Below are 21222 nucleotides of genomic sequence, written 5' to 3' on the forward strand. Positions count from 1 at the left end.
GAGTTAACAGAACCCTAATATTGTAGATGAAGGGTATGTGTATGTCCTAATACTAACTAGCTATGTGGTGATGTTTGAGGAACAGAACACAATGAAATGCCCCAGCTGTATAAAGCAAACCATAAGGGTTATTTAACTGTAAAGGAGGGGGCTTATGAAAACCATGTATTATTTTTTATTATTATTATTATTAGCACTTTACAGTGACCAGCACTGAAGGTCTGACAGCAACATGTGCTGCAGCCTTAGGATTACCTAACCTAATTGCAAGGTTATATTCTCTAGCTTTGTCATAAATACTACCAAGGATACTATATGTGTGGCAAAGAAATTGCATGATGGTAAATGATGTATCAAAGTAATTGAATATTAAAAGTAAGAAAAAAATCACTAGCACGCTGTATAAAGATTTGTTTAGCAAGCTAAGGATCTTACAAGTGCCCAAAAGTATGTACTAAGTCACATATAGCTAGGTTTACAATATAATGGTATTGAAAAGAAATCTACTATTTGTCGCCATTAGTATGTAGATTATGATACAGATATTATAATTATTGTCTATTATTATTACAAGATTGAATCTTCTTGTAACTCCAACAGTTTATACTGATCATCATACCTGTGTCCAAGTGACCACAACTTCTCAAGTTCCAATATGTCTCGCTTGGCTTGCAACATAAAATGTACTACAATATCTCCTATATGGTAAAAACATTTCATTTTTATGATACACACATGTTTTTGTAACAAGTAAACAGGTAGGTATAAACAGTGGACCTGGGACCCAACTTTTCGTTATATACTTCACAATGCTTATATATTCTATACTTGTACCAGATACCTTTGTAAGTCACACAGTTGCTAGTTTTGCATAGTCAAGCCTCCATCACAGTGCCTCACACATTGCCTAGGTACTAGATGCCTATATTATCTTCATAAGTACCTACTCTGAAATGGGTCTGGACTGATTAACATAAGTCTTCCATTATTCACACCAGCAACTGGTGGTATTAATTACAAGTCTTCACCTTGATGCTCCACATGATGTACGAAGTTTGTTTGTTGAGGTGATGGGTTAACTTGCAGTGATTGCTTCACTGAAGCTATTTCTAAGGAACATTTGTTTGCTCAAAGTTGATGAACTACAGTAGCTACAGGCAACATATTAGTATACATGTGCTCATCATACAGCACGAGTGGCCAAATGCAGTCAGCTACAGACCCTTTTTCAGAGGTGCCTATAATTTCTCATTCATGTGAGGCATTATGACTAAGTAATAATGGATTGGCCATGTAAGACTACAAGCAGTTTCAGTATGTAACTACATACATGTACCTGGACAAAAGAGGGACAACCTTTTGAACCCACTGTGCTCTGGCTTAACCATAAATGCCGTACAGCAAATCCCTTCCAGTTTTATTCCTTTACATGACCACAGGTATTACACAAGACCAAATGGAGATATGTAATATACATACAAAGGTATGATATATGCTATTATGCTTATCATGCACACTTGTACATGACTATAAGCACACTTCATAGAATTCAGTTGAATATACAACTATAGCTGTACCTCTAGGTGACTGTTCACATGCATATAGTGATATTTACAAATCATAGAATTTTCTTCCTTTGTAATGGCTTGCAATGGCAGCACACTTATTGAGAAGGATTTTAGTTATGGTAAACAAATTGATTTTGTTATATATCTGTTCCAGCTGACTCAAAAGAGAAAACGCAGAAATGAATTGTTAATATTAATTTCTCGTTGTTTTTGCTTTCCAGCACCACTGTGTTTGGACAGCATTAGGTATAGCCTCTGGAGGATGCTAGCATTTGGTCAAATGGTTGAGCAGCAGTTTGGTAGGTGTACAGGCGGTTCTACCTACCATTCCTTATATCATGTAAAATTAACTATTATAACTAGCTAGATGGCCACAGCTCACACTATAATTTGGATGCTGTTACAATGGAGAGTGAATGATGTTATCATTCGGGTCCTCATACCCGCACACCACTCGTGAAATGCAGCTACTATATATAGATGCATCTATTTGGGCATCTGAAATACACTTGTAATTTACCAAAAGGTTTGTTATGACTGTATTTAATGGCACACTGGAAAAGTTATCAATAACTACAAATGTTTATTATAATTAGTCTTTTCTAATGTAATTCTTCAATTGTATAACATGTTGCATAGGCAGCGGAAGAGGGGTGCTGGAGCACCCCCAACTATTTTACTGGGGTTGCTGAGCACCCCCAATTCAAAGCTGTATTGCGCAATAGTCACCTGAACTTCCAGAAACTTGTCAATCACGATCGAAATACTCTAATAGAGAGGTCACCCTAATACAACAGTCAAGCATATATTAAAAAGTACTAGTATTTGATTAACAGCTAAAACCACCGAAAATGCCTCCAAATTCAATCTCCTGACACCTAATTTTTAAAATTTTCCTGGGGTGGCATGCCCCCAGACCCCTCTAGAATTTAGTATGTACTAATACAGTAACACTATAGTGACGGGATGAAGAGTAATGCTATAAAAGTTCCAGAGGACTAAGCAATTTTTTTTTACAAATAAACATTCAAAATAGAGGGGGGCTAAGAAAAGAGGAAAAGCATTGATACATCAAGTATAGTGTGCAAATAACATTCAACATGTGGAGCATGCTCCATCTAAAGAGGTCCGGGGCATACATGACCATCATCACATTCTCTATAGCAGTAGCATAAAGCAAAGAGAACATTGTTTTATGTTTAAGTTCACTTTCAAGGTGATCTTATGTTGTAGCCTCCAAATCTGAATCATAATTAGAAATTAATTTTTTAACAGCTTAGTAAATTTGATGCTAAAACACTAATAGTACTATCTATAGGATCAACAATATCAATCCATGTTGTAATGGTTCTCAATAATTTGTATTTTTACCAAGAAAGAGCAATGCTTTTTTAAGAATTGCTATATGTAGGGATTTCATTTGTACTGTGCTTATTCTATATAGAACATCTCCTTTGGAAGTTTGGAATTTGAAGGGTTGGTGTACATTTATATGTTGATAAAGAACTCACGTAAGCCTACAGCCCCTCAAATGTAATATACGAGTGGAGAGTGGTCACATTTTGTTTGAAAGTTATTTACTTAAACAGGAAGATTAATTAGATATAAGCGTAGAGCTTGATCAAGTATAAAAACTCTGGTATAGCCCCAGATGCTGTAACTCTTTTAACTTTAAGGATGCTTCGGATTTCAGTAGTTTGGATGTTCTATTAGGGTAGATTAGAGTATTTTAATTTTATCAGCTTCAATGCCTCGAGCCCAAAATATAATTTTGGCCACTGACATCTCAGCTCTTTTCTCTCTGTCCTTTCTACCTTTTCATTGTCTATGCATATGCTTCTATTAGTTTCCTAGAGGTGGGGATCCCCTAAATCTGCCCTTGAAATAGAGGAGCTGGCCAAGAAAATGATGAAGACAGTGCAAAAACAGAAGAAACAGCCAAAGCATTATGGTACATGACTAGTTACTTACTATCATCATCCATGCACATACATGCATAATTTACCTATGTACTACCATTGCAAACAGGCCTATGGTGTCACTGTACACAGTACTATAAGTCATACTAGCAATCAGCGTTGAAACCGGGTCGGGTCATCCGGGTCATCCTGGTCACATTTTCTCCGGGTCATCCGGGTCTGACCTGGTTTACAATTTATCCGGGTCTGACCCGGATTGGATCACGTGAGAAACGAAATTGTTCGTTTGACGACGTGGAACTTATAAACGCTATCGCGTAGCTCTTTCGTGAGCCACGCCCACTTATCGCATTACCAACATATGCTTAGTCACGCCCATTTGTTAGTAAGTGCAGTATGTAGCACGAAACTGAGGGTGAGGGGTAGCTATTGTCAGTAGGTGAAGACCATTTTTTTTTATTATTATTATTATTTTTTTTTTTGGTCTTCAACCTACAGCTAGGCTGAAGTTGCAATATTTACTCAACACGATTCGAACGTTCAAAATGTAGACTCGTTCGCTCGCTCGAGACTAGCCGACGGGTCACATCCAGGTCAATCCGGGTCACATCTAGTCTGGCGGCGCCCGCCCCTTCGCATAGAGTAAGGGTCTGGTATGCTTAGTATAGTGGAGTTGTACCGGATTACCAAAAACTGGTGCAACCAATCAGAACGCTCCACGTTTAATCAGCGAATTTTTGTGTATGTTACGTCAAAAGAATGAATCAAATTCCCTAACAGAACTGAAGAAACAAAACGAGTTAGCTAATAAAGAACAAAGAGAAGAAAGTGTTATATCGGGAAGAGCTTTTCGCCTTGTTTGATACACGAAAAACCCATGTTACGCTCTGATTTCCTAGGTAGGGAGACATGTGTATTTTATGAAAAGTAGACCAATCCACTTTCGCCTGTGTAAAGGCGAAGAAAGTTCAATATCTCTGCCACAGTTTTGGGTGAGGCACTTCCGTTAAGGCCATTTTCGTTACGTCATTACATTCAAATTAAATTCCTCCATAACAACTAGGTGATACTAAGCGTACCAGACCCTTACTTTATGCGAAGGGGCCGGCGCCGCCAGACTAGGTCACATCCGGGTCAGTGGGTCATCCGGGTCAGCAGTAGTGACCCGGTTTCAACGTTGCTAGCAATGCGACATCATCTACAGGCTTCAGCCATAGTGGAACCACCTGTGCCACTACCATATTATGCAGGGGCGGATCCAGAGTTTGGAAAGAGGGGGGGCACCTTGCTGAAAAACAGTTGAAGACAAAAAAAAAAAAAAAAAAAAGGTCACAACAATAATAGCTAGTGATCCTTTACCAAATATATCACGTCTGTTATGTAAAATAAAATCCTATTTATAGCTTCATAGGTAAGCTACACAGCCTACACTGCCTCATGAACATTGTGACTGCTTTATTAGAGTAACTGACTGCTCTATTAGAGTATCTCGATCTTGTATGCAATTTCTTGAAGGGGGGGGGGGGGGGGGGGGGCATTTGCCCCAAATGCCCCATCCTGGATCCGCCATTGTTATGCATATATGATTACGACTATACTTCTAAATGCTGTGAATGCTTTGAAACACTTGGAGAAGATATTGCAAGAGCGCTTGAGGAAAAATGGATGCATAAAGACGTCAGTTTAACTTATTGATACAAAAAAAAAGCTTAGAATCCATATCGTGCACCCTTTATTACGTAGGCGATTGTACAACTTGTGTGCTTGCACATGCTTTGAAGTCTTTGATGACATACTTGTTTTCAAATTTTCAAATGGGGAGTGTACTGATATATCAACATTGGGAAAATTTAGAGTCTGACAAAAACATGACAGTATACAGGATGCAAGCAAGAAACCTTATAACCAAGAAGCCATGCTACACAAAGTACAAGCCTCCCTTAGTATTATGTTGCTTTGCATTCCTACACAAAAACACATTAACATCATCATGCATGTTTACTAGTTCAGTTTAAGCAGCAAATTTTGTTCTTGGCAATGTTGTAATAAGGAGGGGAGTTTTAAGTTCAAGATAATCTAATAGAGCAGTCAACCTAATAGAGTAGTCAAGTGTGAATAAGAGTGTCATTGCTGACAATGATGTAGAGCCTTGAATTTTTAGGTGTTTTCATTGAAGAAGGGATATTTCTAGACCAGACATTGTAGCATAATGGATGTGGGTGATGTAAAGCTGAATATAATGCTAGTCTACAGTTTTTCGTCACAGACCTCTTGTTTTATACCATTCACTTGGATGTTCAAGATACATACTTGATACACTTAAGATAATGTTTTACTGTTGCTTGACAAGCCATTCAGTGGATTCATGTCAGGTATGTACAGCTCCACTAGCTAGAATGAGTTATACAGCTACAACCAATTCACTCTCACTTTCATTCATGAAATAATACCAACCCGTTGACTAATCATTAAAGTTTTAAGTCTCTCAGCAGCATATATAGCAATCTGTTGAGTTTAGGACCATTAAAATATTTACAGCCTCTCGGTAGCTGGGGGCTGTACACCCAGACCATTGCTGCTGGTGACTTAGCATTATGGAATATTCAAACCTTGTGATCCCATCTATCACAGCCCCAGAGTTGAGCTGTTCAGTTGTAAAATTTTCAATTTTTGTGTTGATTTGAAGAGATTCACCTTCAGAAAATTGTGGCTGTCAAAATTTCTGGATATAGCTACCCTTGTGCATTTTAATTCACAATACCCCACACATCATTTCCAAATTTCATATGGCAACTTACGTTGCAATACCATTGCACGCATAGCTTGCTAAAACAATCAACAGTTCAATGTAAATGTACATCATTATGTATCTGTTTAATCAACATATCAATAATATTTATTATGCTGTTTCAAATGTGACACAGTGGTTGTGATTACAAACAGGATGTTGCATATAAAAGATTATGCATTTATTGTGTGATGTTAACAGTTTAGTTGCAGAAGCATGCATTTTCACGAGTATTGAATCGGCAACTTCTTCTATCTAGGCCATCAATACATGAACTCTGGATACAAGCCTCTCGGTTGCTTATCGCATTGCATGGGCATGACCACTGGCAGACATTAGGTCCTAATGCTGTATTACAACTTTTTTCACCAAAAGCATCAAATACAGAACAGTCAATACTGAAACTGGACACTGGACGATTTGGGTGATCAGAGCAGCATCTTGGACAAACACAGCCAGTTGCATTGCTGTATGTACACCTAGCTCCTGGAAAGTTTATACAGCTGCTTCTGAGGCATATGTCAGGGTCATCAATATCAGAACAATCACATCTCCATACACAAGCACTCCCATTCAAGGCAAAATTGCAAGAATCAGCTCCACGGACGTCATGAATACTGCAGTCTGTTCCTTCTGGTGCGGATGGTTGTTCTTTGCAACATCCATCATTACACTGACATCCATCTCGTCCAGTAATTGGATTAACATCATGATAAAACCTATATAAGTGTGACAAAGCATATATTATATGACTTCATAGAATTTATTCACCTGCACTGAAGTGAGTTGTTGTCTGGACATGCTGTGTTATTACATCTACAAGGATCTGTTATTTCTTCACATGAGTTTGGGGAACATTCGCATCTTCCTTCAACAGTCAGGGTACACATTCTGGATGGGTCATCTTTACAGTGCACCATTTCACAATAATCAGAGCCATGAAACAGTGTACAGTTACCAATACAATTACACATATTGTCTGGTATGCTACCAAGAGGACAATCGGGACATTCACATTGACAAGTGGTTGGATTTTGTAGTTTAGGGTCCGTACAATTTATTGATGGACATTCACATTCACAATTATCATAATTTAGTACTGTATGAGGGGGGATATTACAAAGCATTTCTTCTGAACAGTTACATTCGCATGTCACTGGATCCTGTACTTTGGGTGGCAAGCATGTAGAGTTGCATTCACACATACATGTATCAGGATTCCAAACAAGTGGTCTGGGACAATCCCGGATCTCTCTACAATCACACATACATGTCCTAGGGTTGAACACTTGTGGAGGTCTACATACTCGTGGTATGCATTCACATTGGCAAGTGGCACGATTAAACCTTCGTGGCTCAATACAAGATACTGGGTAACAACAATCACAACCCCTTCTTAGTGCAATTCTGTTTGCAACTACCACACCTGTACCTGGTTCAGCACTAATAATTGGTAGTCTAGATCTTCTCCAATAACAAAAGCCTCCATTTAGTAGATTGCCATTTGGACATGGCTTAGTTTGAATGCACTGAAAAATATTTCTAATGTGTTCACATTTCCTGCAATCACATTGAAAATGTGTCACATAGCATACTCGCCACATCCCAAGAAACTTTACTATGCCATACTCAATGGTATAATGTATAGCCCATCGGCATATTGTTTTTCTTCTTAATGCCAAGCACCATGGATCTCTGCAGAACAAGCCTGTACAAGTACGCCCATACAAGGGAGGCCATGGGAGAACATTACGATATTGTTGATGTATTGCTAGTACAGGACCATCCTCACATCTTGAAAGGTTAAACCTGATTGGCACAAATGATTCGCCAACTCTTGTCACACCACCCCCAGTCTCATTTGCATTTTCAATTTCAGTCAAATATCTGATCACATCTGCATCAGCTATAAATATACAAAGCCTATATCACATATTTTACCAATAAATTTCCTACTTACCAAGTGAATATCTTTGCTTAAAAGCTTGTTTATCGATAATCTCTGATGCAGGATTGGTATTCCGTCTTTGACTGGAAGCATCCTAATGTTAACCAAGCATGAAGGAACTCATTGCATTAATTTCACTTACCCGGACTTGAGTGAGAGTAAGAATCACTATGCATAAAGCAAAGTACAGTGTTTTCATCTTTCAGTCGTAGATGATACACCACTCTTTCCAATATTGAGTCACAACATGGCAAAGCACTACAAACTGTGCATTATTTATATACATTTTCAGTGCACATTTATGGATTTATATATGGAATTATTATATTAAATTTGTCTGCACTTGCTAAGCCAAATATTTTAATGTAATATTGTACTAATTATACAAACCTTGACAAAGTAAGCATTTTATAGCACAGTTTAGTCAAATGTAACATGATATAGGAAAAACATCAAGTTCTTTTGTTAATCATTTTAGTAGTTCTCAGTCTGTTGAAAACAATCTCTTAGCTATATACTAGCTGTGATGATTCACGCATGGAACAGCCTAAGGGTGAAACTTGTTCCTTTACCACGTGCACTATCTCTACACATATGCCCACTAAATTTATTCCACAAGTTTATAAACTCTGACACCACATGGTGTGAAGTAAATTCATTTTTTTATTCTGTTGCCATGAATCAAAGCTATGAAGGACTTGAGAATGCTCCTACATGTCGGTTGTTTTTACAACACTGGGTTGGGTTGTTAGTTCTCTTTTTACTTCAGTAGAAATAACATTGCAGTGTTCTCCACTGCTTCTTATAGCATGCATGTCTATATGTAATCTAAATGGATGGTAGAGAATAATCAGTAGCAGCGGACAAACACGGAGCTTAGGTTACACTATATAGATTCCGTATTATACACTTTGGCTCTAACTACTATATCATATTTTAGTAGAAATCATTATATCTGTTGAATGCATGCTAAAATGATGAACAATTGATTGTATGCATATATGATTATAATGAACCTACTTTTAGAAAAAGTAGGACAGTCGGTAAGCAGTGTGTACCCAAGTTAATTGCATCTGCATGTACAGTTGTATTTTACGTGAGCAGTGATTGGTACAAATGAAGCTAGTATTGAAACTATGAATGCCGGTGAAGCTGTGGTTTGTGCAAGCCACAAACTTACAGGGTGTTGAATTGAGTAGGTTTGACTGGCATCTATTTGTGCTTGGTTTGGTGAATAGTTGTTATGATGATGCTATACTGCATGGCTTCTTAACATAACAGCAATTTATTTTTACAAAATCCACCTTGAAGATACTCTGTAAACATTAACAGCTCAGAATTACCATAAGCATGCCCGTTCAATAAAAATAGGACCATGGTCAAATTTTTAATACCAGCAATATTTTTTTATTTTATTAAGGCTTTACAGCACAAGTGCTGAAGGTCTGTAGGCCACCTAGTCTTACAGCCTGTTTAAAGTTGTTACATAAGTGTGTTTGAAAAGGTGAAGAAAGGAGAAAAATCCATGACTGGACCTCGAACCTGCAGCTATCCGATTAACGCTCGAACGCTTACAGGAGTCTGCCAGACGGTCAGGATGTTTTCTCCTTGTCAATGTCAAGTATATGTATCCATAGGAACTCTAGTGAGTGACTTATTATCTCAAAGTACCTCTTGTGGAACCAAATGGACATTAGTTCATTTATTAAGGCTTTACAACAAAAATAGTCCTACATCATCGAATGGTTATTCTGTACAACTATTTCTGGGAACAAACTCCTAGTATAGATTGGAACATACTACATATGTATGCTAATGCAGAAACACTGTTTTTCACATTGTGCCTTAATTTCAGGTATATTTATATTTCCAGTAATGGAAAGCAGCATCCAGTCTGATGTTTGGTGATGTTACACATCTGATAAGTTCTCCATCAACAAAGGAGTGTCTTTTAACAGAGAAGTATCCATATAAGGACACAGGGATGCAAACAAATGCTTACATAATACTAACAAGAATACATAGTAATTTTAAAATGTAGCCACAAGTAATATATACTTGTACTGTAACTTCTATGTATTTCTATTTAAAGCTGACCGTACAATATAAATTATGACTACACTGATACCATATAATGTGGCCGTCACACTTTGTCTGTGCCAAGTGTTTTTTATAGTCACTAGTTGACTACCTACAACAGAGCCATACATTTACAGCCTCTCCCTAGATGCAACAATTAGGAAGACAAGTAAACTGTAAACAAAGTTTGCAAGATTCACAATATTATTGCTAAACCACCTTGTGGCAATGAAATCTAAAATGTGCATACAACAAAGTTATGTGCGAGATCATCCTGAACTATAAGCAGAAATTTAGTGCACCATTTAGTTAACAGAAACATGTTCATTACACGTATGCTGTTATGACCTTAAGTCTTCACCAGTACGAGATGACTACTTTACAATGTCCAGCACTGAAGGTCTGACAGCAACTTGTGCTGCAACCTTTGAGTTGCCTAACCTAGTAAACAGGAAAGACTTTGACATTACTTAACACAGCTAATAAGGCAAAACACAAAATGGCATTATTTGTATACGCTAAGATTTACTTACATTTGTAGGCATACATCATACACTGTAGTTATACACTGTCATCTGTTACTGGTATGAAAATTATAAATAGGAAATAGTCATTTTTGGCCAGGATATTGTAGATTATACACATAATTACAGGTTACATGTTTCTTCTGGTTCACGTCAGGGTATGGGCTATGATCCACAGGACATAATTTGGCATGAGTTTATACACATGCATATCTAATATTGGTATGTGGTTAGATATGATACATGTCAACAATACAATGCATGTGCACTACTTTCTACCCTGCATACAACAGTAAGTTGCACCAACTATATGCTATGTATATAGCTCAATTTATAATTGTTATTGTAATGTAAGCATTTTAGCAACATGCAAGCATTGCTTTACATTAAACTTTGAAATTGTATGTAGCTTGAGGCACCTTAACAACTTCAAGCTTTTGTGCAGTGTAATCACCGGGCTCAGTATCAACGATGATACCAACAATACACGTGAAAAATGTGAATCAGCAAAGCCAATCAAATCACACTTTTATTATGTACCAGTCCATCTGTTTGAAAACAGTTTAAACTGGACTATACATACATATCTACCGAAATGAAATCATATTATTTAAGCAATTGAAAAGTGAAATGCAAAACAACGAACAGTACACATTTTTTATGTTACTTGACGTTCTTGCTTAACAATCAAGTAACGACACCACATACTTTGCTAAAGTAGCATAACATCATATTAGCAAACAACATCAAGACATCTATAGGGGAGTGGTTGTGTAAACATAACTTTGTGATGTAAAATTTTGACAAAGAATTTTTCTTCACCTATATGGATGATGGTAAAGGCACATTCTTGACGATACATCAAAACTAAAATGTCATGTAAATAATAATCTGATTTTTTTCACTTCACCTACAGTATAATATTATATAGTTAGATAGCTTCTTCACACCTTATGATGTAAGTCAGATAATTGAGTTAGCAGAACCCTAATATTGTAGATGAGGGGTATGTCCTAGCTAATACTAAATATGTGGCGATCAACAGAACACAATGAAATACCCCAGCTGCATAAAGCAAACCATAAGAGTTATTAAATTTTATTTACCTGTAAAGGAGGGGAGTGGGCTTATGAAAACCATATATTCTCTAGCTACTACCACAGATACTATATGTGTGTCAAAGAATTTGCATGATGGTAAATGATGTATCAAAGTAATTGCATATTAAAAGTAGGAAAAAAATCACCAGCATGTTGTATAAAGATTTGTTATTAACTTAGCAGCAAACACTAGTAGCTAATGATCTTACAAGTGCCCAAAAGTATGTACTAAGTCACATATAGCTAGGTTTGCAATATAATGGTATTGAAAAGAAATCTACTATTTGTCACTATTAGTATGTGTTCACATAGATTATGATACAGATATTATAATTATTACAAGACTGAATCTTCTCCTTGTAACTCCAACAGTTTATACTGATCATCATACTCATGTCCAAGTGACCACAACTTCTCAAGTTCCAATATGTCTCGCTTGGCTTGCAACATAAAATGTACTACAATATTTCCTATATGGTAAAAACATTTTTTAATGATACACACAGTTTTGTAACAATGTGTAAACAGGTAGGTATAAACAGTGGACCCGGGACCCAACTTTTCTTTATATACTTCACAATGCTTATACATTCTATACTTGTACCAGATACCTTTGTAAGTCACACAGTTACTAGCCAGGCCTCTGTCACAGTGCCTCACACATTGCCTAGGTACTAGATGCCTATCTTCATAAGTACCTACTCTGAAATGTGTCTGGACTGATTATCATTATTCACACCAGCAACTGGTGGTATTAATTAAGGTCTAACAAGTCTTCAACTTGATGCTCCACATGATGTATGAAGTCTGTTTGTTGAGCTGGTGGATTAACTTGCAGTGATTGCTTCATTGAAGCTATTTCTAAGGAACATTTGTTTGCTCAAAGTTCATGAACTATAGTAGCTATAGGCAACATGATACATTATATTAGCGTACATGTGCTCATCATGCAGCATGAGTGGCCTAATGCAGTCAGCTACAGACCATTTTCAGAGGAGCCTATAATTTCTCATTAATATAAACATCATTTGAGGCCTTATGACCAAGAAAGGATGGATTGGCCATGCAAGACTACAAGCTATAACTTGTAAAGGGTATCTAGACCAAGTATAGAATGTATATACATTGTGAAGTATATGAAATTTTGGATCCTCATGCGTCCCCAGATCCACTGTTGATACCTACTCTGTGTAAACAATAACAGAGTGCACCCAGTGAAGTAAACATGTTTACAGGAAATAGATATTGATGCAGTAGAAATTTAGTCACGTTCATATACAGTTCAAAGAAGAGAGTTTGTTGCTATGCAAATCAGTAAAGTATTCCTCGTTAAGAAATTGAAATTTAGTAATCATATTTCATGGTTGCAGTTATTTGCCTTTTTCTATTCGGTTCCCTAGTAGCAAGCATTCCCTTCCATCCTCATGTCTCTATGAATATAAAACAACATATCTATAGAGGAGAGCCTATGCATATGAGGAATGTGTGTGCTACTACAAGAGAACACAAGCTGGGACTGCATCACCTACGTAGTCCACTCCTCTACTTATCATAAGCCCACAGTTTACTGGTGGTGAAGTAAAAAACAAGACTGCATAAATTGTGTGGTCTGACAGGCCTTGTGTGGTTGTCACCTCTTCTCAGCTGCCAGAACTGCCTTGGCAGAACATTGGCAGTAAGGTTGAATGTCAGTGTCAATGAAATGAACTTCATACAATCATACCAGGCTGCCAAACACCCTGAATTCCACAAAAAGGCCGGAATCAGCCTTTCCAATAACAGGCTCCTAAATGATACGAGGCTATACTACACTTCTTCATAATACAGTTATCATCTTAGCTACTAGATCACCCACTCTCCCTTGTATATAAGTAAAAAGGGATCCCAGTATCCCACAACCAACAGAACGAGAAAATAACTGCACAGGATGTCCATTGTGAGTCTGAAAAACAGAGAAAGAAACAGTCAAGTAGAATGTTCCTTTTGCTGTACCTTAAAGATGTTCAATATTGTGTACACACTACTTAACAAGTGAAAGAAAAAGTGAAAGAATTTTACAAGCTAGTGGGGATCATTACGACAAATAGTGCTCAAACAAGGGGGAGGAAGTTTAGCCCTCCATAAGCAATAAATCACCATGACCAATCAGGTGATAACCCTCTCTGTTAATGATCCCTGCTTGGTTGTAATTTTTTGTTTATTAACACAATCCATACTTCTGTAACCACATCAAAGGAAAGAATGATGACAGATATACAACGCTAATGACAAAAGGTACACCCTTTTCTAACTACTAAGCAATGTAGTTGTTTTCTACTGTGATCTGTCCTGTTTCACAGCCGTACACATGGAGAATGATATGTGAAGCTAGCCTACAACCAATTTGCTTACCTTGACTCTTTGGAGCATAGTGTGAAAATTACAGACACCTTCTTACGTGATAGGCAACATGAAGCCATGGTGGAACCTGTCTTAACAGTCACTTGTATAGAAAGGTCACTTCTCCAAAAGACCACCTTTAAATCCCCTGACATTCCACCTGTCTAAAGCAGCTACCTGGGTAGGCTGGGATGAAGCTTCAAATGTTTCGTGGGTTTGGAGAAGTGACCTCATACACTCGTAGTCTATGAAAGAAATACAAATAAACGTTGTTATCTTTATTGTAGCTGCTATTCATCTTGCACGATCGATGTTCGTCTTTTCACATCAATCTTTGTGTGCCACACCCACTTTTAAACCATCGCAGTTTAGCTTGCTACCATAGTTGTAGCCTTAAAACACCTTATAAAGTGATAGATAACGCATGGAAAATGTCCTTTTAGCCATTAGTTGGTGTTTACCTATGCATGATTGCAGTATAGCGGACACGCCCATTTGCAATCAATGGATTACGTCATTCAATACTGCTGCTATGCACTTTCCAAATGCTTACAAACTTATTCAATAGGATTAGAAGATAAAACTTAAGAAAGATGTGCATAAACACAAGAAAACCTGTAACTTGAAAGCTAACACCAAAGCGTCGAACATTCAAACATTTTATTAGTGAATGTTTGAAGGTAAATTTCAATACTCATCCCAGCCCTACTGCCTATTATGGTCAAGAAAATCTTGGCCTGAAAGCAATTGGCTAAGACAGGTTCCACTGTAATGACTGTATACCTGTAAGGCACTGTGATGGTACAGTGAAGCTGGGTTTTGGTCAATTTTTTTTGTGAGAAAGTGCAAACCCCCATGATCTCTACAGTACAGTATTATAGTACTGTATGATACAGTAACTCAACTATATTTTGTACTAACATTTAAATTTATCTTATTTGCACCTTTCATATCATGGAACAAATTAAATTATTTCAAGTTGGTAAGCCTGTAAAATTTCTTCAGAAATGCTAAGTTAGAGACTTGGTGATAAGAATACAAGCAAATGTCCAGGGAATCCTACTACATTAAAAACTGATTCTACTGATACACACATGCACACCTACAAACAAAAGACTTACCAAGACTGAAAACCATCCAATCTTCGCACTCAATCCCTTCAACATGCACTCCTTTATCAGCCTTCAACGATGGTATGTGTTTACACTACACAATGTAATTACTACAGGTAGTAATGAATCTCTAAACCATACCTCATAGGCCAGACTCTTTGCCATTGATAGAAGGTGTCTTGTTGACAATCCTGTGACAGTTACAAGGTATTTAACATAATTTAAATCAGGGTTAACATTGATCACACAGATATCTATTCCATTGAGGTCTGTCAAGAAATCAACAAGTTCTTCAATAGTCATAAGTTCTGTTCTACGTTGTTCAATTCTGACCCGATGCTTCTTCTTCCCAACATAAATGTCCTTACTATCACCATCACCACCTCCTTCTAACTTCAACTTACGAATGTTTTCTAGCATTTCATCAAAGTCAACTAAGTCATTGCTGGAAAAGGAATCCTCCTTCTCAGAATCATTTTCATTCTTAGCTGTAGAATCATCACTACTGTGTCTACAACATATTAACAGCTGGTGCTTCAGCAACAAGCGAGACTGGCATACTGCAGTAGACATGATGTGATTTTGTCTGGCAATTTCTGTAACATGAAACTTAGATAACCGACTAATGAATGGTCTAGATCCATAACAAATTGTATGTGAGAACTGCTTCAGCAGCCTGCAAAAATATACGTATGCTCCAATTACATGAATCAGTTATTGACAGTTAATGGAATATCAGAGTGGGTATAATCACTGTGCTGGAACCAATATAACAAACTACATTAGTTCACAGATTCACCCTGACCTAAATGACTTGACCCTGATATATATCCAACCATGAGCACAAACAAGGAGGTAATTTGAATGAAATTCATGTACAGTACAGAAACTTAGGAGCAGGCAACTACAACGGTAAATAAGTTTTATCTTGTTTCACCGGCATATTAAAGTGATTGACTTATCTTACTGTAGCATGTGCTTTTTTCTTGTGTTTCAATACCTTAAATTAGCACAAAAATGCAAACATGATTTCACTTAGCCAGTCACATTTCACAGTGGTAACTATAGTAACAATAGACATAACACATTTTGCTGTTAAAAAGCAACTTCTTATTCAATACTATCAAACAGTATGGTAGTACTAAAATGACAATGTAAAAGGAAAGGCAAAGTGTAGAAGGCAGACACGTGTTGGAACCAGAAAGGTCACATGTCACCAGTGAGTTCACCAGTGAGTTTGTAGTTGCGGTGCGAAATGGTAGCTGTGCGCTGCTTTGCTTGGCCTCTAGGCTTGTGACTGGTCTGGCAGGCAGACAGACCAAAATTCAGGTTTAGGCATTTTTTAAACAAAAAAAAATTAATATCCGGCCATCCGTCAGTGTTTTCTTGTTTTTAATGCTGGGTTTAATGTTTGATGGAGTAAATAAAGGTGAGTTTCGTTGTGTATGTTTTCATGATTATTTTTAGAGGCAGTATTTTGGACAGTGCCGGTCATTTTCTTCTTCACACAAGGAAACCATACCGAGGCATTAATTTTCTGCACCAACACTTTCCTTAGAGGAGTGTATTTAGAAGCTACAAAACTATTTGAAGCACTATAGCAACTGTAAGTGGAGTAGATATGTATAGCTGCACTTACAAAATAATTGCCTGGATCAACCACGTCCCTTAAACAATCACAACATCCTGCCATGTTCTTAACGATCAGAGTATGCCATGCCCTTTAATGATCTAGCTGCAACAAGCCGTGGTTTTGCTCTGTAAAAAACTAGACATGGCAAACCACATCCCTTAATTAATCACTAAAGACAATCCGGGAGATCGAAATACTCTAATAAAGCAGTCACAGCCACATGTGTATACATATAGCTATGCCAGTTAACGTTCACATAGCCAAAATGCACCAATAAGAGAAAACTAAACTCTGTACTTCCCCATTTCAAGAAAGGGACACATGCACAACAAGAATATTGCATTAAAAATTCAAACATGATTTTGCTTAGCTGGTCACATTTCACGGTGGTAATTAACTAGTACAATTAATTAAAATGAAGTAGGATTCCAGTGATAAAAATAGTGAAACAAGATATATGAATGATCGTAGCTATTACAACATAGCTATTAGGGAAAATAACTTACTTTGGCATTGAACAGATGGTAGTAACAGACCAAAGTAGGGAGTTTCCCACATACAGTAGCTATGTATGCTGTAATAACTACCATCATTCATATACTGTATCTTGTTTCACAACTTTTTATCGCTGGAATCCTACCGCATTTTTAGTTTGTTAACTGTTTTGCTATAGCATAGCTATATATATATATACACACGTGGTTGTGAATGCTTTATTAGAGTATCTTGATCTTGATGATTGTCTCAAGTGAGTTACGTCATACATATACTAGGGCTGAGCGATTATGAAATTTTGCTACTTTCACGATTGTAAGTAAGATGCAACATAATCACAATTATGATAACTATCACGATGTTATACTTCACATGCATTAAAGGCTATTATGTGCACAACTTTGCATGTATGATTTATTCAAACAAATCATGGTGAAATTGTATGCACTGACAATTAAGGCCACTTCCATACAAACAGTATAATGAATATTAATATCCTTAGAAATTCAATGGTTTGTAACAGGTAAGCTTTTTAAGCAGTAAAATTTTTTCATACAATGAACTGTCTCAGAAGTGGCTTGTTTACCAGAAAAGTTCTTCCACAACAGTATGACAATACCATTTTGAATTTACTAATACACATTTATATGTGATGTCACAACATCACGATGTCCATATACCACATATTCACAAACAATCACGATTAATCCAATAATCGATATAATCTCCCAGCCCTAACATATACATATATTAAGGAGTGTGGTTTGCCATGTCTAGTTTTCTAGAGCAAAAAGTCACAGTCCTACCAACCCTATTCTTTCATGAAGCAAAGAAACCGCATACTACACAAAACACCTGATCATCAAAGTTATTTTGCGTATAATCTATGGACATTATCCAAATTGATGTCACACTAAAATTGGCAGCGATAATACAGAGGGGTATCAGGAGGGGTGGTGTTTTGCTATGACAATGTTGTTTTTTCTAACAGGGGTGGAGGTGATACTTACTTACTTACAATACAAATACACACTACTTTGTATCCAAGTCTAGTCTTGTTTCGCCAGATGGGTCTATTTCGATAAAGTCACATCATCACAACTGGCAGATAGCCTTTTACTTTCATTACCCGGTTACTCAACGGTTCCATGTCGTAAAGCCACAAACACAGTTCATTTTTGTTACTGCGTGATGAAGTCCACAGCCATTCCTTGAAAAAGCAAGCCATGCAAATGGCCAATGTACAAATATATTGTTAAAGGGTTTAGTACAAAAAGTCTCCAGACTGAAGCATATGCAAAGCAAGCTCAATATTTCTCATGGATGAAGTACACTTAATTGAGCTTTCCTAAACACCAAGTAGTCTTTAATTACGCTAACTCCCAACCTTCAATTATTGTCAAACCCAACTATAATAGCAAGAGTTAATAACAGTGATAATAGCTGTTAGGCCATTCCAATTTTTTTTTATGTTTCTGGTCATTTGAAGTTGAGTTTTAGATGCGGCGCTCATTTAGCAGCAAAGCAACAATGAAGTGACTGCTCAGTTAGAGTATTTTTGTGACTGTTCTATTAGAGTATATCGATCTGTACTATGCACTATGCCCATTTCTTGCAGGTTTTCACTGATAAAAGGCAAATTATGATACTTAAGCAGCATCTTTGTTGCAGCCCAATATTTCTTTCTGAAATCTGGTTTTTTTTAAAAATCTGATGTGGACATTTTCCCAATGTATTTCTCAAATTTCACATTCTCCAAAAAACTATTTCTAAAGTCTTGGTAGAAACCCAAACTTCCAGACTTCTAACATGTTTTTCGTGGGTTGGGCTTTCCACAGCTAAAATTCATAGCCCTTATTATCACACAAGGGGGTGACACACAGGCACTCACTGTAGGTAGATCTGTGACCGCAGTCAAAGTCTTGACCCACTGAAATTTTGCTTTGACCTATGACTTAGAGCCTTTTTCAACCTTTGACCGGTGACCTAGCGACGATATTTCAGTACTTTTCGATTGTGGGTTGGAAATTTCACCCCTGACCGTTGACTTGGCACGAATTAGGTAGCCTTGACCTTTGACTTAGACTTTGTCCGCGGTCACAGATCTACCTACAGTGAGTGCCTGTGTGTCACCCCCTTGTCACGACTGTAGGTGAGCCAGTATATAGGACCTCGAGTAGGACGTTTTTAAGGAAGAGATTAATGTGACGCAATCACACTAGTCTCGCGTAGTCAGACCGCTTTCTTTTTGAATGATGGAAATCCGCCGACCATCACGCGGTCGGTCTGGCCACGCGAGACTACAATCAGATTTTCTGGAACAATAATTATACCCACTACTGTGTGCAAAAAGGTTTATACAGTAGACTTACTGCACACTGTCCATCCTTCTTAGCATAACGTAGCCTGGCTGATAAAAAAGAACTTCAGGTAAACCGACTCCCACAATCAATACTATAAACCGAATTTAAAATAAACCCACAATCGAAATTTTCCAAAGGTTATGTAAATATTTAGATTCTCTGTACACACTAGGTCAACTGCTGACTCCCTTAAGATTGATGATGGTATCATCAGGGGTTCTAGGTCATCATACCAATGGTATGATGACCTAGAACCCCTTAGGTAAGTTATTGTTGAGCGGAGTAAAGAAAGTCAACTTACACCTCAGCCAGTGAAGTGTTTTAAGAGCTTGACAGCAAAGTAGCAATGCACTTGTAAACTACCATATCCATTAGACCCATTCCTTCTGTAAATGAAAAAAGAAATGCATTACGTAATGATCGATCTGATACATCATATGGTATACATTTAACGTTTAGTCTTTCTTCTTGCTTTAGCTTTAGATTGACTTGCTCCATTATCTCCTTTTAATTTTTTAGTTTTAGGGGCATATTTCTTTTCCAATGAATCTAAAAAGCTTTCAGCCTCTTTTGCACGGCTCTGTTGCCTAGCCTGAATTAGTGCAGTAAGACTGGCATCATTGCTAACATTCAGTTCTGATTTAGCTTCTGCAGCTTCCCTGGCCTCCTTCTCATAGGCACGCTTTCGTTTCTGTCGTGTCTTGGTAGTTTCTGCTTCAAATGCAGGAAACTTTGGAACTTCTTTTGACTTTATCCAACCAGCAATTAAATCATGAAATCTTGGCTCATCATCAATAGTAGAGCACAATACAGTGTCCAATATTTTATCCATGTCACCCTCAAACTCCAAATAGGCCGACCTTAAATCTTCTAACTCTTGCTCAGAGCCCTTGTAATGCTTTTCATACGCCTTAATGTCATCTACTGTTATCTTATTAAACAGCAATCTCCAGTATTCTTCCCAATTTCTATCTTGGGCAATAATGTCGTCTTCATCGTCTACTATGCCTTGCTCGTCGTACAAAGCTCGCTTCTCTTTGTCAGTCAGGATACCGTATAGTTTCCCTAAGACTTGAAATTTTTTCGTTGCTTCGTCTTTCTCTGAGGAGTCCACTCTATCGGGGTGTACTTTCAGCGATAACTTGTGGTAAGCTCTACGAAGTTCACCATCTTTCGCGGTCTTGTTCACTCCTAATGTTTGGTACAAATCAGAAGTACCGAAAAGGTCCTTTACCTGCTCAATCAAGCCCATCTAAAAATCAAGCGCCACAACACTCAAAACACGCGCTTTTCAAATTATAGCGCACGCGCGAT

At 37.4% G+C, this 21222-nt stretch overlaps 3 protein-coding genes across 4 annotated transcripts; all 3 read right to left on the reverse strand.

Moving 5' to 3' along the window:
• Positions 1 to 524: 524 nt before the first annotated feature.
• On the reverse strand, positions 525 to 20023 carry LOC136268315 (uncharacterized). 2 transcript variants are annotated; one of them, XM_066063616.1, is made up of 4 exons: positions 19918 to 20023; positions 15559 to 16093; positions 15427 to 15511; positions 525 to 698 (listed from the first exon to the last, which is right to left on the reverse strand). In XM_066063616.1, exons 1-4 carry the CDS (start codon positions 19941 to 19943, stop codon positions 568 to 570), a joined length of 777 nt encoding a protein of 258 aa, XP_065919688.1. In that variant the 5' UTR covers positions 19944 to 20023; the 3' UTR covers positions 525 to 567. The 2 variants fall into 2 exon arrangements, with proteins under 2 accessions (XP_065919688.1, XP_065919687.1); XM_066063615.1 differs by lacking the exon at positions 525 to 698 and adding an exon at positions 12028 to 12396.
• Positions 6361 to 8523, reverse strand: LOC136268311 (balbiani ring protein 3-like). Its single transcript, XM_066063612.1, has 4 exons — positions 8366 to 8523; positions 8236 to 8317; positions 7047 to 8181; positions 6361 to 6994 (listed from the first exon to the last, which is right to left on the reverse strand). Exons 1-4 carry the CDS (start codon positions 8420 to 8422, stop codon positions 6478 to 6480), a joined length of 1791 nt encoding a protein of 596 aa, XP_065919684.1. The 5' UTR covers positions 8423 to 8523; the 3' UTR covers positions 6361 to 6477.
• A 252-nt stretch (positions 20024 to 20275) lies between the features above and the next one.
• On the reverse strand, positions 20276 to 21204 carry LOC136268269 (dnaJ homolog subfamily C member 9-like). Its single transcript, XM_066063556.1, has one exon. The coding sequence runs from the start codon at positions 21158 to 21160 to the stop codon at positions 20357 to 20359; it is 804 nt and encodes a 267-aa protein (XP_065919628.1). The 5' UTR covers positions 21161 to 21204; the 3' UTR covers positions 20276 to 20356.
• Between the last annotated feature and the right edge of the window lie 18 nt (positions 21205 to 21222).

The sequence above is a fragment of the Dysidea avara genome, chromosome 10 (genome assembly GCF_963678975.1).
Source record: "Dysidea avara chromosome 10, odDysAvar1.4, whole genome shotgun sequence".
NCBI classification, from domain to species: Eukaryota; Metazoa; Porifera; class Demospongiae; order Dictyoceratida; family Dysideidae; genus Dysidea; species Dysidea avara.

Bases quoted from the DNA above. Each gene is read 5' to 3' on its own strand.
- LOC136268311 (XM_066063612.1), bottom strand. From the start codon at position 8,422: ATGAAAACACTGTACTTTGCTTTATGCATAGTGATTCTTACTCTCACT. The intron at 8,318-8,365 runs GTAAGTGAAATT...GGTTAACATTAG, and splicing joins TTACTCTCACTCAAGTCCGG to GATGCTTCCAGTCAAAGACG. The intron at 6,995-7,046 runs GTGAATAAATTC...ACACTTATATAG, and splicing joins AACAACTCACTTCAGTGCAG to GTTTTATCATGATGTTAATC.
- LOC136268315 (XM_066063615.1), bottom strand. From the start codon at position 19,943: ATGCTAAGAAGGATGGACAGTGTGCA. The intron at 16,094-19,917 runs GTAAGTCTACTG...ATATTTTTGCAG, and splicing joins AGAAGGATGGACAGTGTGCA to GCTGCTGAAGCAGTTCTCAC. The intron at 15,512-15,558 runs GTATGGTTTAGA...TACATTGTGTAG, and splicing joins CAAAGAGTCTGGCCTATGAG to TGTAAACACATACCATCGTT.
- LOC136268269 (XM_066063556.1), bottom strand. From the start codon at position 21,160: ATGGGCTTGATTGAGCAGGTAAAGGACCTTTTCGGTACTTCTGATTTG.